At 39.3% G+C, this 25927-nt stretch overlaps 2 protein-coding genes across 7 annotated transcripts in view; one reads left to right on the top strand and one right to left on the bottom strand.

Moving 5' to 3' along the window:
* Positions 1–339: 339 nt before the first annotated feature.
* Positions 340–21107, top strand: ccdc66 (coiled-coil domain containing 66). 5 transcript variants are annotated; one of them, XM_041979767.1, is made up of 21 exons: positions 340–665; positions 2010–2068; positions 2563–2582; positions 2770–3012; positions 6753–6999; positions 7128–7233; positions 7452–7546; positions 9183–9241; positions 10174–10266; positions 10733–10867; positions 10956–11185; positions 11398–11482; positions 11587–11742; positions 11891–11969; positions 14187–14264; positions 14854–15079; positions 15854–16061; positions 16181–16233; positions 17528–17703; positions 19538–19665; positions 19853–21107. In XM_041979767.1, exons 1-21 carry the CDS (start codon positions 655–657, stop codon positions 19952–19954), a joined length of 2589 nt encoding a protein of 862 aa, XP_041835701.1. In that variant the 5' UTR covers positions 340–654; the 3' UTR covers positions 19955–21107. The 5 variants fall into 5 exon arrangements, with proteins under 5 accessions (XP_041835701.1, XP_041835700.1, XP_041835699.1 ...); XM_041979766.1 differs by having other exon boundaries at positions 2773–3012; positions 7086–7233; positions 19853–21106; XM_041979765.1 differs by having other exon boundaries at positions 7086–7233; positions 19853–21106.
* Positions 21108–23000: 1893 nt separating this feature from the next.
* tasora (transcription activation suppressor a) overlaps positions 23001–25927 on the bottom strand; it is a 31586-nt gene continuing 28659 nt past the window's right edge. The window contains exon 28 of one of the 2 annotated variants that reach the window (XM_041979763.1): positions 23001–25316. In XM_041979763.1, coding sequence (XP_041835697.1) covers positions 24797–25316 — 520 coding nt within the window. In that variant the 3' untranslated portion in view covers positions 23001–24796. The remainder of the gene's footprint in view (positions 25317–25927) is intronic. The other variant, XM_041979764.1, reaches the window with a different exon arrangement.

The following is a 25927-nucleotide window of genomic DNA, read 5'->3' as shown; positions in this document are numbered from 1 at the left end:
TCAGCTTCTTTGCACAAATATATTTTACTTTATTAAACTAATGGCTTTTGTTCAAAGTTATTTTTGGACCTGAAGGCTTTGGTTCTTAGTAGATGAGTTAATAAATTATATTATACTGTTTTAGAATGGGCTAAGATAAAGCATTTTATTAGGTGAAATCAATATTGCATTGTTGGTAAATATTTGAAAATAGATCACATATTAACTGTATTTATTCAACAAATAAGATTTTCACTTAAAGACATTTATTCATAAGAGTGCTTTCACTCATGAAATACAAAAGTTAGCGGCTTTTAAAACACGGAAATTCAAGTGATAGTAAGCTTAATTACGTAATTGTAATTTTGTGTCAGCCAATTCCGAGTTACATTAAAAGCGCCGTCATCCAATTGAAAAAAAATATCCAAATGAAGACCTTTGATTGGTCATTCATTTTAAACACGATGACAAATTAGCCAATCAGTGATGATGTTGTTGGTCGTTGTCAGCAACAAAACCACACTGTTTACCAATCAGGAACTAGCGTGTGTCTGCTAGTGCAGCCAGTCAAAGCATTGTTTTAAAGCTAAAAAATGATATACTAAACCGTTTATTTGTGATTTTATAAATTTGTTTACACACGTGGTGCTATCTTTGCGTGTATTTTATGTCGGCATGAATCTCGGGTGAGTATGTTGTTGAGCATAAACAGTACCTAGCTAGGTTAAACACGGTGAGCGAACATGTCGCAGTGAAATGGGCAAGAACGGTTGTTTTATCTTACCATAAAATTGCAAGTAACACACGACCTTAGTAATCGTACAGATAATACAAATGTCGAATTTAATTTGTAAAGGATTTGAAGGGGTGCACGTTGTTTTTGTTAATCCTTGGTCCACAAGAGATGCCGACAAACATTAATCCTACTACAGTTCTTATGAAAATTAAACATAATTACACTGCTAACGCTAGAATAAAACGAAGAACTTCAAAAGTTTATTTTTTAAACAGTGTTAGGGGTTTAGTAATAAAAAAGCTTAACACAAACTAGATCTGAATTAAAAACAACACTGATCTGCTGATTATGAGCTGCAGGCGTGATAATTTTTTTCTTCTTTATAATTAATTTAAATATTTTTCTCACACGAAGTACTATGCTGATGGAAAAATGGACTACTGTTTAATAAATTAATTTGGTATTTTTGCCTTACTGTGTACTTCCAACTGGACAGCAGAACGCCACTGTATGCATTCATACTGTAATAGTGCAGTCTAATGAAACAGGTCTGCAATAAATCCTCCTCGTTTTAATCTCTTGAGGAGTTCATTTAATTAGCTGGTGATTATGAAAGCTGTTACTAATATTTGCATTTTTTATGTTTAGTGGTTGTGTTTTGGTTTGACCACGGTGGAGGCACTATTCTCAGACACTGTTTAGACAGCATTTCAAGTAATACTATTGTACTGAAAAACATGTTAAAATGTCAATTTTTTCTTTTTGGTACATATGTAAATCAAATGTGATATAGAGCAGGATTTTAGATCACAACTTTATTGTCCATTTAGAACTGCGTGAAGGGTGAATGTCTGGACTTTGCTGTATGAAATATATTAGTATGAATCCCTGAGTCCTCCCTGACCCTAGTCTTCTTACAACAGACATAATCTGAGACATAATTTACACTTTCAGACCCATTACTTATCTTGTGCCATATTGAAGCCTTATAATGACTGTCATTGGGTTTCCTCTGTTTTTTTGTTTTTATTTTTTTCTCACACATTTTCCATATGTGCTTTACTCTGAGTCTGGTCACCTGTTCTCAACCTGCTTTCCTCAAATCAAAGCTCTGGTTAAACATTGTAATTATTTTTTTCTCCCTGAAATACTTCCCTGATCTTATTACCCAACTAATGTGTGTTTTTTCCCCTAAGTGGACAGTTATGCTGTTTGAAGAAGGGAAAGCCACTGTACTGTTAACTAAAGAACTGTCTTAAATGTGTACAACTGTTTGTCCCCTGTCTCTGAACAGAGATGGCCTGCTGTTTGAACTAGAAAAAGGAAAACCCAAGTTGATTTTACTCAGTCATGGTGAGACCTTTCGGCTTTTATAACCTCTTACAATGTGCTTTTTATTATCTCTGCCAAGGTGTTAGCAATGTACCTCAAAATGTTATGGATGAATTTTGATGAAATTTTCACTGGCAAAAAATAAAAGTTAAAAAAGGTTGTCTTTCTTTTCAGGTCATAATTTAATAAAATACCGAAATTAAGTATTACATTGTATTATCTGTTTTTTGTCTCTAAATGAGGCAAAAGTATAATTAGACTTTATTTGTTAAAGGTAAACAGATTGTTTTGTTCCTGTTTTACAAGACAACTACTGAAACCTGTTGGGTCAGATTTCACTTGAATTTTGGTTTCTTGAGAACCTTGAACTGCTGAACTAGTAGGAAATGGATTGAATGGATGGAAATTTTAGCCTTGCATTGTTCTAGACATGTAGAGGCATTAATAGGAAAAAACTGTCTTTCTGTGGAGTGATTTTCATTGTTGTTCACTGGCCTGTTTTTCCTCCAATGCAGGTGAGAAATATCCAGCAAAGGTAGGAATAATTCTTGCAGCCTGATGATTACACTTCTGTTCATAACGTGTGTTATTGCTTGCCACATATTGCTGTGTAAAGCACTGTTTCTTTTTTGTTTTTTTTCTAATGTCAAATATTGCAAACAAGTGGAAGTATCCTGGTTTTTATCAGTTTAAGTTTGTGATGTGCTGCGATGTGTTCCCAGCAGCTGTCCATCAGGCCCAGAGCAGCTAACATCCTGAGCGCCAAGCAGCCGTCCTGTGTGGAAGAGGTACATGGAGACGAGCGAACAACCCGGCTGCTGGCGGGGAGGCAGAGGGAGGTCAGGTATAAAGCAAAGGGAGCAGCTTCCTCCTCGACCCCCACCACCACTGAAGGGAAGAGCACCAGTTTGACATTATCTAAGACACATAACCATCACAAAGACAGCGTTAAAGTGGAGGCCAAGGTAAGAGCTACATAACTCTCTAACAGTTAACACATTTTAGGAAATACACTGCTCAAAAAAAATAAAGGGAACACTAAAATTAAATCCTAGATCTGAATGAATGAAAAATTCTTATTGAACACTTTGTTCTTTACAGAGTTGAATGTGCTGACAACAAAATCACACAAATATTATCAATGGAAATCAAATTTATTAACCCATGGAGGTCTGGATTTGGAGTCACACTCAAAATTAAAGTGGAAAAACACACTACAGGCTGATCTAACTTTGAAGTAATGTCCTTAAAACAAGTCAAAATAAGGCTCAGTAGTGTGTGTGGCCTTCACATGCCTGTATGACCTCCCTACAATGCCTGGGCTTGCTCCTGATGAGGTAGCGGATGGTCTCCTGAGGGATCTCCTCCCAGACCTGGACTAAAGCATCCGCCAACTCCTGGACATTCTGTGGTGCAACGTGGTTGGATGGAGCGAGACATGATGTCCCAGCTGTGCTCAGCTGGATTCAGGTCTGAGGACCGGGCAGGCCAGTCCATAGCATCAATGCCTTTGTCTTGCAGGAACTGCTGACACACTCCAGCCACATAAGGTCTAGAATTGTCTTGCATTAGGAGGAACCCAGGGCCAACCACACCAGCATATGGTCTCACAAGGGGTCTGAGGATCTCATCTCGGTACCTAATGGCAGTCAGGCTACCTCTGGCGAGCACATGGAGGGCTGTGCGGCCCCCAAAGAAATGCCACCCCACACCATTACTGACCCACTGCCAAACCGGTCATACAGGAGGATGTTGCAGGCAGCAGAACGTTCTCCACGTCATCTCCAGACTCTGTCACTTCTGTCACATGTGCTCATTGTGAACCTGCTTTCGTCTGTGAAGAGTGCAGGGCGCCAGTGGTGAAGTTGCTAATCTTAGTGTTCTCTGGCAAATGCCAAACGTCCTGCACGGTGTTGGGCTGTAAGCACAACCTCCATCTGTGGACGTCAAGCCCTCATTCCACCCTCATGGAGTCTGTTTCTGACTGTTAGAGCAGACACATGCACATTTGTGGCCTGCTGGAGGTCATTTTGCAGGGCTCTGGCAGAGCTTCTCCTGTTCCTCCTTGCACAGAGGTGGAGGTAGCGGTCCTGATTCTGGGTTGTTGCCCTCCTACAGCCTCCTCCACGTCTCCTGATGTACTGGCCTGTCTCCTGGTAGCGCCACCATGCTCTGGACACTACGCTGACAGACACAGCAAACCTTCTTGCCACAGCTCGCATTGATGTGCCATCCTGGATGAGCTGCACTACCTGAGCCACTTGTGTAGGTTGTAGACTCCGTCTCATGCTACCACTAGAGTGAAAGCACCACCAGCAGAGTAACTGAGAAGTGGTCTGTGGTCACCACCGGCAGAACCACTATTTTATTGGGGGTGTCTTGCTAATTGCCTATAATTTCCACCTGTTGTCTCTTCCATTTGCACAACAACATGTGAAATTGATTGTCAACCAGTGTTGCTTCCTAAGTGGACAGTTTGATTTCAAAGAAGTGTGACTGACTTGGAGTTACATTGTGTTGTTTATATGTTCCCCTTATGTTTTTTTTGAGCAGTGCATATGTTTTAACTTTTGATATTATGTGCATTGTAGTGTAATGTTACACAGAATTATCTGGGAGGTAAAAGAGTAGGTCTGTAAAAAAACAATAAAAAAAACAACTAGACATGATTTAAAGAGACATCAATCACCTTGGATGTTATATGTCCAGTGTTCAATTTAGGAGCCCTTATGTAAAACACTCTTCATGGCAGCCACTCTGGCTTGATAAAAACTTTCTCCCATGAGATACCAAGTGAATAAAAAATTTAAAACCAAGTCATTATGTTGTCATTAGCTATATTCACTCCTTTATGATGAGCATTCTGGTGGTCATTTTCAGATTCAGACCATTTTATTTATCACTAAGGGTAATTCATTTGCAGCTTGCCTGCATCAACATACCAGTCAACAGAACAAGAAGTTCAAAAAAATCACAGCATCAGAATAAAGTTTAAAAAAATGCATAAAAGAAATTAAATAAGAATAAATTAAAATAAAGTTGGAGGTGTTGAAAGTCCAGGTTACAATTTCAGTGAATTTAAAGACTACTGTCAGCATTAGTAGCCTGATGGTGGAAAGAATAAACAACTTGCAGAAACTATTCGTTTTACTCAAGGAAGTGCATAATGGTGACTTGAAGGCATCTTCACAAACTCACCAGCCATAATGTGATGGGGTTGACTGATGATGGCAATGGCTTCTTTTTTTACCAGGGTCACCCAGTGAGCTCAAATCTGAGTTTAAATCCGTTTATCTTTGAGCAGATCCTGACGGTGTTATTCTGACTGTTCCTGTCCTTAATAGAAAGTAATAAAACCAAGAGAGAAAAGAAAATAATAAAAGGACTTAAAATAAAAAACAATTAGCTTTACATAAAATTGACTGAGGGACATTAAGAGTTCAGCTTTCTCGATAAAAGAATTCTGTTGGCTTCGTTTGACCACAGACTCAGTGTTTACGGTACTCAGGTATTTATAGGACTCAACAACCTGAGTTGTGTTCACCACTGTGACTGAAATAAAATAATATTTTTAAAAAATAATTTTTGAAATAAATATAATTGAAAAGGCATTATTCTTTAAATATACATATTGCTCACTCTCCAGCTCAAGTCTCTTGTCCAGGGGTTAAAGTGCAATTTTGCTGTAGCCGCAATAAAAGCAAAAAAGAGGATAAGTTTACTTTTTTACTTATATTTCTATTTATGTAGTTTTTTTTTCTTTGTGACTGACCTTTAATTTTAAAAGCCAGAGTGCAAGTGAATGCAACATTTTTATGTTGTTTTGGATAAAGTTTTACATCAACCCTACCATGTTAATCATAATGCAGCATCATCTCACCAAATGCCTACATGGGTCATCTTTCTTCAGATGTGGTGACTAAAGTTAAACAGCCAATAATGCCAAAGAAACACTGATAAACCTGCTGGTTTGGTTTAAAGTTTTTCTCCTTTTATCAATGAAATAAAAGTCTTTGTGCAGCAGAGATTAAAGCCACACAATACAGGATCATCCTCAGTAAACGATTGGTGATGAGAAAATATCATTAGCTGTTTGCTTTTACAAAATTTACTTCAGTGTTAGTGATACAGATCCTCTTTTAACCTTAACTTTAATGTTAACCTATAAGGTGCTGACGTGTTAAAGATATTGTTTAAATTATTCAGAACCAAAAATCTTAAGAAAGGTTTTAATTGCGAGCGATGCAGCACTGGCTTATGTACCAGGGCTTGGCCCCGAAGACTCAAGACCAGTGGTTAATCCTTAAACTATTTTTTTTTTCTTTTTTTTAAGAATCATATTCAGATTAAGTCAATGATTTGGATCAGATATCACACTCCTCACCTCATTTGGACTGCATACCTTTATTATATGGTTTAGAATGAAAAAATAAAGAAATTAAAATGAATAAAAAGAGACAAAAGTGAAAAAGAGAAGGTAAAACTCAGACGCACCTCTGTCCCCTGCTCAGCATACAAATGATAGTGTGTAAATGTCTAAATGGTCTAAATGGTAGAGTGTCAAGGTCAGTTTGAAGTTTGTAATATATTTACAGAACTAATCAAGCTCGTCTCATTTTAATTTAGGAATGGTTTTCATGGTTTCTAAAGAGTTAAATGCTTTATTTTTAACCATTAATAATCTATCTGTGTTTGTGTGCACAAGGTGAAACCAATCAAACATGCAGTCAACAACAACGTTGGACCCCAGAGAGCCAACAAGAAAACAGAACAGCCTCCAAACACTGGGATTCGGGTTGGTGGAAAGTTGGGATTGAAGAACACTCTTCCCAGTGGAGATGAAAGACTCAAGGACATCGTGTGTCTAACCAATGAGCAGCTGCAACATTTACTCAACGCTGCTCAGACCCTCAGCAATGGTCAGCATGCACCAGAGAACCAGGAGCCACAAGGTACTGGTGGAAGCAGCGTAGACTGATGAGCCCTGCATCACACAGATGACCAAAACTTTCAAACTGTATCTAACTGTCTCCGTTAGGAAATGAGACTGATCTGAAATGTGCCTCTTCTGTGAAAGAAGGAGAAGATGGGGAAATAAAGGAGGAAGGTGGAGGAGGAGAGAAAGGAATAAAGAAGAGAGGGGGAGGAACAGATACAACCAGAAGCTCACAAGAAAAAGACAATGGGTAAGAACTATTCTGTGAGGTGATTCAGCATGAATTATAAATCAAATAGTTTGATTTTATACTCCTCCTGCACTGTTCTTTCTTTTGACGTATTTGCATAAAAAAAAGCCACCAAAAACATGGCAAATAATTCTGGTTATTGACATGCAGAGCTTAGAAAGGTCAGCAGGGTTACAGCAGCTCATTCTGAAAAGCTGAGTGTTTCTGCTGTTTTTCAGGGTGCCTGCATGTCTGTTCAGCTGGCTGGAGGACCGACAGTCAGACAGTAAGGCTGCCATCGACGCCAGGAAGGTTCAGTGGAGGAGAGAGCTTGGTATATCCCTCCAATCACACACACAAGCATTTAAAATAAAATGTCTAATCCAGGTTTTATCAGTTATACTTTAAAGACACAGATATCTCAGACATTTAACCAGTTTTAGAGTTTCAGCTTCTTTTTTTGTGTTACAACATTTTTTAGAAAACACTGAGCTCAGCAATGAGCAGCAACTAGTTTTAATTAGGAAAATCATCAATAAAACATCAGCTAAAGAATCAGAAATGGAACTCATGGACCCCAAATCCCATCTGATAGAGGAGTTAAATTTGAAGATATTTATAAGTCTTATTGGGAATGTGGGCCACAGTGAACATGAGCAGCTGTTTGCCCTATTATCTGTTCTTGTGGCATAAAATCCACAACATCCTGCTGGTAAACGGCTAGTGTTTCCTAAGCTGCTGATCTCACCTAAGCCTCACATGATCTCACTGGTAAGTGTTTTTTCATACTTTATAATCTCTTGGAGTGTTTATGAGAGATAAGTGGTTATTCATTTGTGAAGCTAGAATCAACTTTCTTTATTAAAAGGGAACCATAGTTCTGAATGGAAATTTTAAACCCCTGTCATGGACATACAAGTCATGACAATGTTTTATTCTTATGTTTGTAGAGCAGTTGTACAACATACACACACACACACACACAAAATTTGGTTATTTAGTTACCGAGCAAGTTTAGTCTGGGTTCGTTGTCCTGTTAAACTTCCAGTTATGTCCAGGTCACAACTGTCCGCTGTTACTTTCAGGCTATGCTGAACAATTCCTAAAAAAAAATATTCTCCTTGCTCATTATTTCATCCACCTTTTGCCAATTTCACCCCAGTAGAAGATGCTTCTACCACCACCATACAATACTTAACATTTGAAATTGTTCTTGGAGTTGAATGCTTCACTTCTACTCCCCTTACCATGTCTCTAATCATTGTGACCACTTTTTCTTGTATATCATCATGGAACATCCCTTTATTAGGCTCTTCCTTTGTTTGTGTGACCACCTGCAAACTTATGTCAAGCTCAAATGCGTTGATTTTGGAGCAGAAACTCTTCTTTTGGACAGCAGCCTCTCAGTCCATGGGGATGTAAAGCCAGCTTTACTACAAGTGCTTCAGGAGGTTAAAGTTCATGGTGGCAGTTCCTGGGTTGTTCTTTATAGCTCAGGGAGGCTTGTTTGAGCTGATGATCTTGGGATCTGTAATTGTAATTGTCTTTATTTTTATTTTATTTATTTATTGGCATGTTAATCTATGATTCTCTTTCTTACATCTGTACTGGGCTCCTTGAACTTTCCAAGTCTACTATGCATTGGTCGGCAGAGGTAGTGATGTCAAACAAACCTTTTTAATGCTGGCAAAGAGAAGATAAAAACTCCACTCATAATCACTAAGAAGAAAATAGAAGATCTTAACATTTATAGGATATTTAGAAACATCTAACACAGCTGAACTAATAATATAAGTCAGAACATATATATTCTTCTTCCTTCTCTCTTCTTTTTCTTCTTCCATCATGTTACTATGCAAACTGGAAAACTGACTCTAAATTGGTCCCATGAACACAAAAGTGGGAAAAAAGCATTTGTTTTATATAACTGACAAATATGTTTAAACTTTTCTGTGTGTCTTTGGTTATAGATGAGCAGGTGGCCCTAAAGCAGCAGCAGCAGCAGCGTTTGGCTCCAGACAGGCTGCAGGTACGAAGCACATTTCATCTTCATCGCTATGGTTTCATTTGGCTGTTTTCATGTCTATGAGATAACCTGTCATTTGACGAACAAGAAATACTGGTAATAATTTAAATATGTTTTAGGGTTGTCAGTCATTCAAAATATTTAATTACAGTTAATCACATGAGTGTCTAATGTACCATAACAAGATATCATGTTTTTAATACTCCTGTAGGCAGTCATGTTATATATTAAGGCGCTTTAGCTACGTGTTATATTTACTTACCTGAGGTTAAATGACTTCACATATGCACACATAACCCCTGCATATACGCTCTCATAAACAAGAGTAAGTATCCTGCAGTGCTCTAGCACCCCCTCCAACTTCTTTAGTTTGTCCAGACCAGCTGTTGAAAGGTTGCTGCATGTAGATTATCAGGACGTCTGCTGGAAGCTTTCCATCACAGATCGAGGAGGGCTCTCTGGATCAGTTGTGTAGGCGTTTCAGCCGGTGGTATTTGAGACACAGCGCACTATGGTGGTAACTCAGTTCACATTAACAGTAGATACAAAAGACTTTAGTCTTGTTCTGAGAACCATCTGGAAGAGCTTTAACGCTAAACTGTCCGTATAAAAGACCTATTCTGTGTCCATTTCGGCGTCAGAACCACAGCATTAACCCTTCCTGAAACCACGTAATGTGTGTGTGTTAATCATACATCACATCGTACAATTACATCACATTAATCGTACAGTTCAAAGGAATTTGTGTTAATGCGTCATTAACGCGTTGACTCTGACAGCCCTAATATTTATTATATTAATATTTATATTATGTTGGGTGTTTAACATTAATAACTGTGATACTGAGGAGAACATTTGAGCCTGTTCATCAAGTTTAGTCAAGAAGAGAAGACTGACACAATTAAATTGTTAAGATATGTGTGTGTGTGTTTCAGGCTGAGGAGTATGCAGAGAGTGTGTTATCTGTCCAGAGCTCTGTCAGCCTCAGAGAGCTACCTGCAGCCATCAGATCCAGCCTCAGACTCGGGGTAAATCTGACCTGATAACAGACAGATGAGTCGTACAGAGCGACTGTCCCTCCTCTGTTAAATTCAAGTTAAAGGTGGTCAAGACAGCATTTAAAGATCAGCTTTATTTTGTGACTTTCTTCAGTTTATTCACACCATGATACTTTTTTTTCAGAAGAAAATTATTCATGCCATCCTTTGAATTATCTTTTTCATGAGATTGTACTGATGAAAAAGGAATAATTTAAATAATTTATAACCAAGTAATTTAATCCACTTTTTTTTTGCTTAACCTGTGCATACCTGGCTTGATAATTAATTTTGAGATCATATTATATTTGAGTCAAGAAGTAATTGGCTAAATTAAACATGTACTTGTAGAGTCAGTCTCTGTGATTGTTGTGGTTTAATTCAAATGAGAAAATTAAAGCATGCCATAAAAATAGATTTTTATAATCACATTGGATAAATTCTGTTTTCCCTGCAGGAGATCACCCCGATGGAGGATGTGTTGAGTGTTGAGAGGAGGGAGGAGCAGAGGAGACGCTGGCTGGAGGAGCTGGACCACCAGAAAGAGGAGGCGTCTGAACGCAGGAAACGAGAGAAACTGCTGCAGAACCAGGTGAAGTGGAGGCACAGCAGAAACTTCAGAGGAGGGTGTGTGAGATGCAGTTCTGTTCTCACCTGTTACCATGTCGTCGTCTCAGCAGACGGAGGATCACGAGCGCTGGGCCACACACTTTGACTCGCTGCAGAGGAGGCCTCTCGTTCAGGCTCCAACTCCATCCGCCCTTCCTCCAGTTCAGCTCAGTGGCTCTGAGCGAGGAGAGTGGGAGCCCTCGTCCAGCTTGTCTCTGGTCTGGGAGGCAACAAGTAGCTGTGGAGCAGAAAGTGTCATTGGAGCCAGTGTGGATTCAACTGGTGGATATCCCAGAACCAGGTAGGAGAGGGAGTGAGGGACAAAGTAATCAAATTGACCTTTTCTTATTTACCTCACCTACAAATAACCCGTGGACTTGATTGTTTATCCATTCAAGGAAAAAAGCTCACCATCATGATCTGTAGCTGATCAGATCTGAGCTTTCAACCAAACTATCTCCAGACTTGGATTTTATATGTAAAACTTTTAGTTTTTTCCTGTCTTTTGTCCAGCTATCTGAGGACGATGACCTCCCTGCTTGACCCTGTCCAGATTGAAGAGAGAGAGAGGAGGAGGCTCAAACAGCTGGAGCAGCAGGTAAGAAGAGGAGTAGAGGGGGTGAAGGACTTGAGGCTGCAGGAGCAGTACTCTTAGGTTTTTATCACTTTACTTTTGTAAACATCAACTTTTTTCTCCTCCAGAAAGTGATTGAAGCCCAGATGGAGGAGCGCAGGAAACAAAGAGAGCAAGAGGAGGCGAAGAGGAGACGAGAGGAAGAGGAGGAAGAGAGGAGGGTGGCACTGGAAAGGGAGATGCTGCAGAGACAATATAAGCTAGAAACCCTGAAGATGAAGCAGGTCAGAGGACAACAGGAATACAAAGAGAAACACAACCAGCTAAAGCTGTTCAACCTTTATGATTTTTCTCTGAAATGTTTGCTGATTAGGCCAAAAACAAACTGACTCATAGCTGTAGGTGTATCATTGTTTGATTGTGTGTCTTCAGGTGCAGGCGGTCCATCAGGTAGAGCCGCCAGAGAACGGCCACAATGACAAAAACCTTCAGGAAACATTTGAGTCCAGCAGTAAGTAGAGTCCCACAGGAATACTGAAAAATTACTGCATCACAGACTCACATTTCTGGAAAAAAATAACCCTCTATCAGTGTTCCTGCAACTGTTAGTTCTTAGCAAAGTCAAATTTATGTCATTACCACACAAGTACTGTCTGTTTTAATGATCTTTTTAAGGGATTGACCGTTTTCTATGTGTGGTGTAAAGAAGGCAGTTAAGCACACACTCAGACTGTCAGCTCCAGCATGTTGTTCTCTGGCTCCCAGCATGCTACCACATTTAAAAGGAGAGACTGATTACTGAACTGCTGCAGTCAAATTAATCCCCTTCCTCTGACTATGGTCCCCTAACTGTTGGCTCCCCCTGTAGCTGAATATAAACCACAAGCTCCACCACCAAACCCAACAACTGTTTACGATGCTCGCTCACCATGTTTAACAATCTTTATATATTTTTTTTTATTTACTTGCTTAGCAGACCCCCTTACCATCTTATTAAAAAAAAAAAAAAAAAAAAACAGCAGCTAGAAATAAGTCAAACTACCTGTAGGACATATTTGTCTTGTAAGTGTGATGTCTCTGATGCCTTTCAGCTTCTTGTAGATCAAGGGGTGTCAAACACATGGTTCAGGACCCACTTTTTGACCTCAAGTGGGTGAGACCATTAAAGGAACATTGTGTAACATTTTCTGTTGTTTACTGGCTAAAATCGATGCCTGCGTGTATATATGTGTTATCATTGGTGTATTATGACCTCCGCTAATGATCTAACACATTCCCATAAGCGAAGAATTTTAGATTTGTTTATACATTTATACGGGTTTATGTGGGTAAGCCGATAGAGCAGCGCCATGACGGTCTGCCATCTTTAAACTACAGTCGTCAGCAAGGGACAAATAGCACCAGCTACACATTGTCCCTGAAAGCCAGCGCATCTGAGATGTGGGAGGAGAAGATTTTCGAGGTTTTCGAGGCTTTTTGAGATATGACGGCTAATGTTGTTGCAATACGTGTTTGAGAAAGTGAAATGCTAAAAGGCTCTATGTGTTAGAATGTCATACATGATTCCAGCTTTACAATTCTTACACAATGTCTCCTTAAAATATAAGCATAGTAACCTATAAAAGATGAGAAATTTAAGTACAGTTAAAAAATAGACAGTTATTTACATAGTTTTTTTTATTTTTTTTATTTTACGATGCATAACAACTTACATTTAATCACAGCATCTGAAGCTGAAAAATACCGTTTTTACAATGATTATTAGAGTATCGTAGTAGAGTAGATGATTAGAGTAGCTTTTCATTAGCTAGAAGTTATTTCAAATGTAATCCTAGTAATCCTGACCACCTGAAATGACTCGAAATGCAAACTGAAGTCAGATCTTTTAAATAAAAAAGATGTAACAAGTAACTTGCATTAGAAAGGTTTTATTTTTTAATTAGCCTATGTAGACAAATTAGGAATTGCAGTAACGTTTGTTTTAAATAATATAATCTAAATATAATAATTCACAATTTTAAAATTCCTCGTGTGGGCCAGATTGGACCTTCGGGTGGGCTGGTTTTGGCCCCCCGGACTGTATGTTTGACACCTCTGTTGTAGACTGTATGAGAAAACATTTGAGACAGTTTCAACTCTTCCCCTCTGGGAAATCATTTCCCGTGTAAATGTAGCTGGAATCAGGGCAGATTTTGTCAAATGAGGTTGCAGTTATAGAATAAATCATTTATTACAGAAGATAAAAAGTCATGAGATACTTTAAAAGTGACTGCTGTTTTGCTTAATGGGACACTTAATTCTTTTTGCTGTTTGACATTAGAAACCGCTAAATGTGTGAATAGTGCAGTTTTATTGGGAATTTGACTGTATTGATTAAAAGTAAATCGGATCACAGAGAGTAGGAGACAAGTAAACAGATTTAATGTGCTGCTGACTTAACGCAGAAAACGAACACGATTCAACCACATCATGACTTCCCAGCGAGTCTAATCTGGTGTTTATTTCATCATTTATCACGAGGAGCTGCTTGATGGAGATACTGATAAAGCCCAGTCTATAAAGTCTACCTGGCTGACAAGTTTTACTTTTTTAGATTTTATGTTTACAGTTTGTTTAGGATTAGTCTGACTAGAATGAAAAGGTAAAGAGTACTTTTACCAAATAAAGTGAATGACATCTTAAAATGGATGTTGCTGACTTTTGTGTGTTTTTATGTCTGTGTGTTCAGAGGTTATTACACAATCCAAGGATGTGGAGGATGCTAACCGTTCAGCCTCCTTGTTCAAAAACACTGCCGTCCAGACAGGTAACAGAGTTAATACAGTAACAGTGGAGTACAAGCAGCTACTCATTTCCTATTTAAAGTGTGCCAAGCAAGACACCAGGCCGGCATGATTCGGATGTTTGTCATAGTCACATCATCAAGAAAAGCTTGAACTTAAATGAGGCACTGCAGGTAGATCAGGACATGTGTGGCAATGTCCCTGTGGGCTCAACTTATCAGACCTTTACATGCAGAAAAAAAATGCAAAATCTAATTTTTAAAAAGGAGGAAAAAGCATTAACAGCTGGAAAAAAAACACTTTTCTCAGTGAGTCCTCCTCATTCCTCTCAATGGGTGAATGAACTTAATCATTGTATGCCATTGGAAAAAAAATCACGTATAACTTTAGAGGCAAACAAAACATGTCAAACCTAGACTACCAAGGAACACAGCTGGACAGTTCATGTCTATTTCTAATTTTATTTTTTAGCTAAATAATTGTAAAGACTTGGCTTTCATGCATTGTTATTTATGAAGAGACGACAGATTTCACTTGTGACCCTAAATTCTGCCGTCATGCTGTTGAGTATTTTGTATTTCTGTACTCAGTGTATCTTCTCTCTGCGTTTAGAAGCTGCTCCTCTTCTCCCACTGAAAGCTGATGAAGTTCAGATTCCTGACGTCGGTGCTCAGCATCACCCGTCTCCCTCTCCGTCTGTTGCTCCTTCAAACAGCAGGAGCAGAGGGAGAACGGGGAAGGAAAACATGTGTCTGCCAGCAGGAGACCCGTATGAACCGTTTGTAAGGACAGAGAGGAGCAGGAGAGACAAGAGGAGGCCAGAGTGGAACACTCAGAGGTAGAAACCCACAACTCACAGTTTAGATGTGATGACATCTGCAGCTTCATGTGAACACTGTAGACAAAACCTGTTTCACAAACACAACATTTCACAAAATAAAAAGTAGAGCAGCAGATTTAGTCAATGTTTCTTCTAATAAAATGTCTATTAAGTTTACTGTCTAGCATTTCTATTTTTCTTGGCTAACATATCGCAGTAGTTTCTGCACTGTCACCAGTTCATTTGACACCAATATTTATGTTCATTGTGGTCAGTTTCAAAAGTTATAATGAGGCCGAATGACAAAGTGATTGTAAAATGATAAAGAAGCAGTTCACAGCTGGAAGATGTGTCTTGTCAAACATCTGTACAGTCCATGTAATGGCATTGTACTATAGGATTGTTTTCCTTTCAGCCAGGAAGCCTTTAATTTTTTTATAAAGTGTGTCAAATCCACAAAGATGAGTTTGAATATTTTTCCTTATTCAACCCTCTAAAGTTGAACGTAGTTGCTTTTCTGTAAGTTTAATATTCGTGTGTCAAGGTGCATTTTAGTACAGTTAGTCAAATTTCTGATTTTGGCTGAGGTTAAATGTCCTTCTAAAACTGTTTTTGCTGCCACGTCTACCATCATGTCAGATTTATCTGAATTTTAAGAATTTTTTATGTTATTTAATACTTAAAAATTGATCATTAAATTTACTGTGATGTAACTTGAGCATCGTGCAACATCCCGGTGTCATTGATTCAGTATTTCCTTCGACCTCCTGAACCTATGTCCTGGTCCTCCAGGCCCAGCCGTCGGTTTGTTCCCGCCTCGGAGCGTTACCCAGTCGCCATGCAGAAGGACAGACAGGAGAGTCGCCTGAAGAGGCAGGCTGAGCTCCTCGCTCTGCAGGAGCGAACCTGTCTGTCCAGAACCGAACCTTCTGCCGCTCAGCACCAGGAGCTCCATCTCTGTCCCAGTACTCAGCAGACCAGAACCAGTCCCGCCAAGAAGGTAACACAACCCCTCCATACTAAAGTCTAAAAACCTGATTTTTCTTTATCTTTAAAGGTATATTTATCAATCCTGACCGTTGTTTATTAACGTGCATTGACGACTGCTTATGTTCTCAGGTGGAAACTGGCAACAAAGGAAACAACATCTCCACAACCATCAACACTGACAGGTGAAGAGATCTGACAGCTTTTTTCTCCCTGCTGAGACCACAGGAGACCAAAAAATAAGCAACAACCCTGTTTTATCCATCAAATGACTGCAGTTAACATTTTATTAGAAAATGCTTCACACAGAAATGTTGGAATTATTTTTTTCTTTTTATTAAAAACCTTATGAAATAATATTTGAGAAATTAATTCATGGGTTCACAAGTTTACAATGACTTAAGATTTTCAAACCACGGTGCGCAACTAAAACGGCCTGTGTGATGATATCCAGTTGCTGGCATGAGACGTGGTGCAGTAAAGCTAAACTCAAGTGGTGGTCCAGCTGACGGGAAAAGCGTTATATAAGTACAAGTCTATTTACCATTTATAATTTACAACTGAGGAATGCAAGAAAGTCCTATTTCTCTGATATTATTAGCAAAAACTGTCACAATGCTCGGGTCTTATTCGCTAAAGTCGGCAGGCTAAAAAACCCTCCTGTGTCAGTAGCACCAGAACTTTATTACACCAAAGCTGACAATGAGTTTGCCAAATTCTTTAGACAAAATCCAGAATATCAGACAAGCAGTTGGTTTATCAACAGCAGGTTCATGAGACATACTGTGTCCATCGAAAACCAGTTTAAACACCATGACACAGTTTAATCCCATTAAGAGCGTTAACAGCGTCCCATTGGGCGACGTCTTATGTTAGCTGAACTCCTCTTGCTGCTTGGACAGCCTGCCCACAGGTTTCTTCAAAAAGGTCTCAAAGACTCTGGAACCAGGTCTGTTACAGATTGTGAACTTGTCCTTAATTTCTGGCGTCTTCCCAGAACTTCTAAAAACAGCTGTAATCAAACCTCTGCTAAAAAGGACAATCTAGACAAGACAGAAATGAGCAACTACAGGTCGATCTCAAATCTTCCTTTTCTAAGTTAGATCATTGAAAACGCCGTTTTTCATCAGCAAAATGACTTTAATACAAAACAACTGCTACGACGTCTTCCATTCGGGTTTTAGACAGCACCACAGCACTGAGACTGCTCTGACCAAAGTCATGAATGACATATGTTTGAATACAGACGATGGAAAAATGTCAGTCTTCGTCTTACTGGACCTCAGTGCTGCATTTGATACAGTTGACCACAATATGTTACTTAAACGACTGGAGAACTGGGTGGGCCTATGACACTGCACTACACTGGTTTAAATCTTATTTAGAGAATAGAAAGTACTTTGTATCAATAGGTAACTTTACATCTGAACAGACAAGAATTACACTACATGATTCAATGTTTTTCATCTTGTCCTCCAGAGGGCGCTCTCCTGCTGTCCCTGCAGTCAGACACAAAGTTCAGAGTCAGCAGGTCTCCACCACTCTTCATCCTTTACCTCCAGTCCTGGAGTTCATTCCCTACGTACGGACTGATGAAGTCTTCCACCTGGATCCACTGGAGCCTGCTGACACACCTCCACCCCACACACACTCAGGTCAGACACAAGACATTCATAAATATACCAAACTTTACACTAGTGGCCTTTTTCTTTAAAAAGTTGCTTAAGAGGGAAGATGACAGAAAGTGGAACGACATGCAGCAAAGGGCCAAAGTGTGGACTTGAACCACAATTTATCATTTTGCATCTTCCTTTTATAACACAGTCTTTTAATGTTTCTGGAACACAAAGTGTGTGAATTACAAAGAAAATGTCTGTGTGTCTGAGTTAAAAATTATTTCATTCACAAACATTAGCAGACCTGTTAGTCCTGTTTGTTGGCCACAGCTGGCGGTGTGTGATTTGCCTACAGAGCAGGAAAATGTCATTTGATCCCAAGTGGTCGTTTGAGGTGCATTTTAATGCCAAATGAAACAATCTCAGTGATACAAACTTTGCAATAAGAAGGATAAGGATGGACATTAGACACACTGATATGCAATGTTTCACTTAAATAGTGCATAATAATAAGGATGTGTGTTTTTAGACGTATCAAGGGAAGAATATGCACTGGTCAAAAAATAAAGGGAACACTTAAAACACATCTAGCTCTTGAATGAAATAATATTCCAGTTAAAAATCCTATCACATAGTAGAATGTGTTGAGAACAAAGTAACATAAGAATGATCAATGGGAATTCAAATTACCCCAGGGAGGTCTGGATTCAGGATGAAAAAAAAAGTGGAAAATATTAGATCACAGGCTGACCCAACTTCTGTGGAAATTCCTCAAGACAATTCAAAATGAGGTTCAGTAGTGTGTGTGTGTGTGGTGGGGGGTGGGGCATGCACCTGATAAGAAGATGGATGTTCTTCTGAGGGATCTCCTCCCAGACCTGGATCAGATTAATAGTCAACCACTGGACAATTTGTGGTGTGATATGGTGGTGATGGATGAAATGAGTCATGATGTCCTGGAGGTTGTTGATTGGATTCAGGTTTGGTGAAGAGGCAGGCCAAAGCTGGGAAATTAGGGGTTGCAGCAGCAGGAATTGGCACAAAAGACTCAGCTAAGAAACAAAATAGAGCAGCAAAACAAACATGCAAATCTATGTACCATATAATAAACAAAATATACAAATCTATGTACAACATATACAAATCAATAGAGCATGAGAGAGTAAGTGAGAAGAATAGGCTATTGAAGTATATATGGCTACGTATTGTGTACAGTATTAGACTGTGAGCACAGGCACCACTTGTGGACTTAAAGCCCTCATATCACCTTCATGAAGTCTGTTTTGTGACAATTTGAGCAGAAACATGGACATTAGTGGCTGCTGGAGGTCATTCTGTAGGACTCTAGCAGTGCCCCTCCTTACAGAAAGGAGTAGTAGTGGTCCTGCTGCTGGGTTGTTGCCCTGATACAACCTCCTCCATGCCTCCTGGTATCTCCTCCATGCCATGTTGTTCACACTGTGCTGGGAGGCACAGCAAACTTTCTGCCACAGCACACACTGATGTGCCATCCTGGATGAGCTGCACTACCTGAGCAACTTCTGGGGGTTGCAGACACGCCTCATGTTACTTCTAGTAGTGAGACACTGGCAAAATACAAACACTGCAGGACCATTCCTTTATTGGGGTTGTCAGATTGAAATCATCAAGTGGGACTGACTTTGAGTTCCTTTTTTCTTTTTTTTGAGCAGTGTACTTCATAATAGTAATCTTTTAGGGGCAGCAGAGGAGAGGAACCTAAGAGATGGACAGGAAATGGATGTGTGTGTAAAATAGACAAACATTACCACTGAACTTTTAGAGGAAATCAGATGTTACCCTGAATCAGTGTATTTATTTTCCAAAAAAAAAGCTTCTTTATTTTTTGGGTCAGGAGCTCCTCCTACGAGTTCAGCATCTCCTCCTGCACATCGAGACCCGCTCCTCCACCCAGAGCTGCTACGCAACACACACACACAGCGACAGCAGGAGATCCTGAGAGGCTTGGCTCAGCTGCGGCAGGTAAAACACACACACGGTCTATATTTCTGTTCAGCCAATTTCACAAGGTACAGTAAATGATAATTAAAATTAAAATGATTTTCAAACTGAAAGGAATCTCACAGCCACTGGAAATGAACAGGACTGATGACAGCTTACTGGTCTGAACTTAAACCATAACCAGTAGCTGATAGAAGTTTGTTTTCAGGGTTTGTTACAGAAGCAGAAGGAGCTGGAGACAGATCTGAACCCACTACTGAACCACCACGGCAACGAGCAGCGGTTGCCCTCAACAACACACCGCATGTGACCTCCAACACATGACGACGCTTCACAGCTGTTTTTATGCACTAATAATGAGTGTATTCCTGAAAACCTTCTTGTTCAGGAAGCTTTGGAGCACAGGAATGGGACAATCGGTGTGCCAAAACTGGTTTTATTCATGTCACACCGAAATATTAACAAAATGCAGCCATCAAGTTTAGCAAATCAGAATGTTACCAATAATCCGGAGCTGGTGGTTCCCACCTTTCCTGAGTCTAAAATGCAGTTTGACGACAGCAGAGAAGTTTTTTCAGCTTAAACCAAGCTGTTACCTTTATGCTACAAGTCTCCTCCGTCAGAGGGAAGATGAGGCATCACAACTTCCTTCTGTGGTAAAGAAGCAGGAGGAAGTGGTGAGGCTTTAGCCCTTCATGCCACATGTTTAACCATGGTTACTACTGCAAATGATGTCACCAGCTCAGCGAGGTAGCGCCCTTCTCCCAACATTTTCCAGCTCGGTATTTAACAGTGAAAGCAGATTGTGACGGGAGCTGCATGAAAGGAGTAAAATCCATTTTTATTCTGTCACGTTTTGGAAGTTAAGGCAACAGTACATACTCAGAAATCAGTGAACCCGCCATCAGTACAGACATTAGTTGCTACCATGCGTCTCCACCAACTCATGCAGGACTCAGACTTAGTTTCTGCTTTTCACTCAACCTGAATATTCAAATCATGGATGTCAGAATTAACAATCATAAAACAAATCATATCCGCTTGCTACCACTGATGTCTCTCCACCTCCACTCCCAGCATCCACCAGCTCCATCAGTTGCACATCCCAGTTTGTTTACAGGAGAAAAGGGAAGTGGAGTGGAGTTCTACCTCACTTACTGCAAAATACTGCCATCTTTCCTGCCACGGCAGGCGAGTTTCTCCTGCTGCCCTCTGAATCTGGACGAGCACCTTTATGCAAGGATGTTATAATTATAGTTTGTTTTTATGCTCTTTCTATTAAAATTACTTTGGATGAGACAGCTAATAAGATTTTAAAATTTATTCTACAGAAAATCTGTTGACTTGATTAAATCATGAGTGAACCTGTGTTCTGTTGTTGTATAAAGCATGTTTTTTAATGTTTTTTTATTTATAGTAAATGTAATAAATTAATGATTTCACTCCATGAAAGATGTGTACGTGTTAAATTGTGTAAGACTTTACTTGAACATTTTTATTTCTAAATGAAGTTTGAAGTGACTTTTGATCCTAAATAGGAAATAGGTGGGAAAATAGACTAAGATAAAAATTAAACAATTTCACATTTATTATGTGTAAGTAATTTTTAAAAATGTTATTTTTCATTTAGTTTTTTTGTTCATAATAAATAAAAAATAGCTTTACAAAAATAATTATACAAATATTTAAACTATGAAAATTAATTAAAAAAAAAAGAAGAAAAATTAATCAATGAACAAATTGAAACACTAACTAGAAAAATAAGCAGTCATCCAGGTAAAGCTTCCTGATGGAGCTATTCTGTTTCTTCCAATACTATCCTGAACCATTCTTACCAGAAGGTGGATCATGGCACCATTACCATTATTCAACACTACGGCACAACAGAAGGACGGGCTAAAAGTTAACGTACACTTATATGAGAAAATAGTTCAAATCAATACATTTCTCATTTCTAGTAGACAAAAATCTTGGCCCATGGCATTGAGCAGAAAGAAAAGGATTAACAGGTTTAACAGGAGCCATTAATAAAACCCATTTTGTTTTGTTACCTCATAGTTCTGATGTCTTCGCTATCACGATCATTTTCCATACAGCACCACTGTACACACACTAAAGTTGAATTAAGGTTCAGTTTTAGCAGCAGTAGAACAGAAATGATCCAACAACTGAGCTTCATGATGAACTGACAAGACATGACCTCTGCTTTCTGCAAAGGTTAGAGCAGAAACAGAGATGGTCTGAGGCTCAGAAGACCAAGCTGACTGGATTGTCCATCATACTCCCCACTGGTTGCTTACTCATCTTCACAATGACATTTTAATTTGCTGTGCTGTCAATATGACTGATAAAACACTGGAATTGTAATATGTACAAAAAAAAAATCTCTGGACAACACTTTTTTTTCTCCTTACACATGACTAAAGACAGACTAACCCAACCTTCAAGAGCTAAGTGTTATCTGAAGGCAGAGGCCCTTTCCCATCAACATTTAGCTCTAAAACTAAACATTTAATTTTACATGGTGTGTGGTCGTTACGTCCCCAAAGTCTACAGACAAGTTCAATTAATTTTTCTGCCACTTCAATTAATTTTACACATTAAATCTGCAGTAAATATTTGGCAGGATGATGTTTTATAACCTGAACCAGTCTTCCGTGGTTTTCTGTTAAATGTCTTCTCAGTGAGAAAAGTCACAATAAGCTGGAATAAAGTGGATTTTTATATATATATATATAGCTTTGGAGAAATCAATTGGTTACAAAATGAACAGAAAGTTTAAATATCAAAGCAGCCATTTAAGTGTGTGAAAATGCACTTATAAGTACCCACCGATAATCAAGCAATACTGGAACATCATTGTGGTACCTTCAGGTTCTTACTGGAGCACCTTTCTCCACCTTCTTCTGTCTGAATGCCTCAGTCTGTACAAACTTCAATGGGATTCTTTCATGCTTGCAAAAATGGAAAAGTACATTTATGACCTGAAACCTCTGATGTCAGTGGATGTGTTTGACACACTGACATCTGATGTTTCAGGGCTCAGATATTCAAATACACTTCACAGATTCAAATAAACCACAATGCTCATGGATGTGTTTGTAACATCCAGTGCATGGCCTGATCTGGTGGCAGACACCAGCTGATGACGGAGGCATGTTATGTGAGATGGAAAGTTAAAAAAAAAGAAAGAACATGGTTGCCAACAGCATGTCGTCCCCTTGGTATCTGTGTGCTTAGACTACCATCAGCAGAGCAGAAACATTACAGTGTTTAGTCAGATTGAGCTACGAGAACAGTCCTCTAATTAAACTCGTGGCTCACTCTCAGGTTAAGTTATTCTCCAGCACAAGATGCAGATTTCGCATAGTAATTTTAATACAAAAAAACCTGATGTAAAAAAAATGTTAAGTTAAAACCAGTTTGTTACAATTTTTTTCTTCTACATACAACAGCAACCCAACATAAACAGCTCCAAGTTTAACAAACCAAATATTCAGTACAAAGCTTTTTTTTTTGTTTTGTTTTTTTTACAACTGTCCCCTGGAAGACGTGCACGTGCATGCCATTTTGTCCTTCAGATTCTTTTACAGATTTTTTTTTTTTATATAGTTTGTCCAGTTTCCTGTAAATGTCCTGAACAATCAATTTCCTAACCAAAAAAAGTTTCATGAGCTTAAAAATCAAACCATCTTGTTTCTTAGAGAGAGGAAACGATGTCCATCAAACACTAAAATTCTCAAGATAGTGGTGTGTTCAACCAGAGGGTCTTTCTTCATCACAGATTAACGGTAATAAAACACTAAGTTGAGGTCCATACCTGTCGTTCGTTCTCTCTAGAGTCAAAAAGGACTCTCGGGACTCCAGGTGTGTAAATGTCAGAGCTGCTCTCATTTTGTTTTTAATCTAATTTACATCCAGAAGCTGCGACGTGGGCAGGAGTGTTAAGGGTTAACAGGAAGGGATCACAGAAGCAAACTGGTTTCCACACTGAAGCAAAACATGTTGCAGGTACATCACAAACTTTACAATCTGCTAAATACGCCACCTTTACTTTTAAACAAATTAAAAATAAAGGAGAAACATGAAGCTTATATATTTAGGGATTTCAGAGGTGCTAATTACAGTTTCATCTGAATAACTTTTTTTTTTTTTACTTTTATTGGGCCAGGACGGTATCACTTCAACACTGTGGATCACAAAAGTCTTTGAACTTTTCAGTCATGTGGGCTCACAAAACTGATTTAAGCTTACTGGAAGTCAAGAGCTTTTCAAGAGCGGGAAATAAATAAAATTAGTACAAAAGAACTGAGTTATAAGCTGATGTTATCTGAGGAGCCAAATTCAAAATGCACAACAGCATCAAGGGAAAATTAAACAACTATTTTAATAATTGTTGAAGTAATTGTCAAATAATTTATCTACTTCTCAACATATCTGATAGTAAATGAAGGGTTTTGTTTAAATGGAGGATTTTTAAAAATGTGGCTAAAAAAATTTAATAAAAAGACAGATTAACCAAAATATGGACCAAAAGTGAAACAACTTAACTCCACACAGTAATTTACTGCTGGTTTGATGTGGTGTCTGTTTAGGCCTGAATGAATTACTGATGAAGCCACTGCTCCAGACAGAGCATCTACTAAACATCCTGCTGGAGGTTTAACACAACGAAAAAAGCCACTAGAGGAAACATGAGCAGCCTGAGTCACTTTAACACGAGACACCTGGTCTTCCTGGTCTAAACTGGTCTAAAGTGTTTTTTTTTATTGTTACAGCTTTTGAGATTTTTTTTTAAAATGCATTGTGTCTGCTGAAGATATTTTGGCTACAATCAAATAAAGAGAACCAGAAAATACAGTTTGTATTTCCCACACTCTCCCAGTGGATAAGTTTGTGAAGCCTGAATGACTGAAATGTCCAGAATGGTGAAGATGATGACATGGGAATATTAGAAACTGTGTTTAATATTACACTTTGGTGTACAAGTGCAGAACAGAGACACTCATTTAATCTGTTAGTCTGGCACTGGTAAAACATTTAGATCTTTTGACAACAAGGGGATTCTGCTCACTCTGGTTCTGGCCTTGTACCAGAGCCACAGCAGAAGGGTTAATGTGGGTGGATCAGCTGATGTAGTGAAACTGACTCGCTACATCCCATTAAAGCCTCCTCCTCGCCCTCCTCTGTACATGTTGCTGCCTGGAGCTGCGGGGTTGTAGTACCCTCTTAAGAAGTCTCTACCTGTCTGTTGGAAACCCCAGACCAGGGGAGCACCTGTTCGGGATAAACTTCCTGGCCAGAGATGTGGGGGACCAAGAAAGCCTCTTATCCCTCCAAGAGGAGTTAGTGGCCCCAGTAAAGGCCCTGGAGGGAAAGGCTGACCATGGAACCGAGGCATGTGGGGGGTCTGCAGGAGGCCCACAGACCGCTGTGGCTGCTGGCTGTAAGGAGGGGTCTGCGATGGGCTATGCGAATCGTTGAGGTTTTGCTGCGGTCTCAGTTGCGGCTGCTGGAAGTGTAGATGATTCAGGGTAGGATTGGGGTAGTATTCCTGGTTGGTTACCACGGTGATTCTTGTTCCAGTTACCTCGGTGCTACTGGATGTGCTGTTGCTTGATGGTGGTACTTCAGCTCTTACTGGCTGTTCCAGAGTCGACTGTGTCTTACTACTGGAGGAAAACAGGAAGAGGTTCAGCGGCAACATATGTAGAAATCATGACAAAAATCCCTGTTACAGTCGTGAGGACTCTGTAGCTCCATTTTTTTGGATTGTACAAAATAACAACAGACCGTTTGCCTTGGGTGACTCTACCAGGACATAAACCCATGACAACTGACCCCTAGGACAGGGATGTTCGATTATTTTCCTTGAGGCCCACAGTCCTGCAGGTTTTGAGACATTTCCCTGCTTAAACACATCTGACTTAAGTTAATGGGTTATTCTGCAGAACGAGACACAACCTGTTAGATCCATTTAATTTTAATCAGGTGTGTTGGAAGAGGAAAACACCTAAAACACGCAGGGCAGGGGCCCTTAAAGACTGTAGTTGAAGAGGCCTGTCTTAGGATCATTGGGACACACACAGTCCTCCACCTCAATAAGGCGACAGCTTTAGGAGAGATGCATTACACAACAGTCTAATGCAAGTTTTAAAGTTAATTAAAATTAAAGCCAGCTTAGAAATAGTTTTGGACAAACTGGATAAAAACTGGAATTAAGCAGCGACTCGACACACCCGGATCACTAATTTATTACTCCTAATGCCTTTAAGAAGGAGAT

The sequence above is a fragment of the Melanotaenia boesemani genome, chromosome 3 (genome assembly GCF_017639745.1).
Source record: "Melanotaenia boesemani isolate fMelBoe1 chromosome 3, fMelBoe1.pri, whole genome shotgun sequence".
Taxonomy (NCBI): Eukaryota; Metazoa; Chordata; class Actinopteri; order Atheriniformes; family Melanotaeniidae; genus Melanotaenia; species Melanotaenia boesemani.
This window is presented reverse-complemented; position numbering and strand designations above follow the sequence as displayed.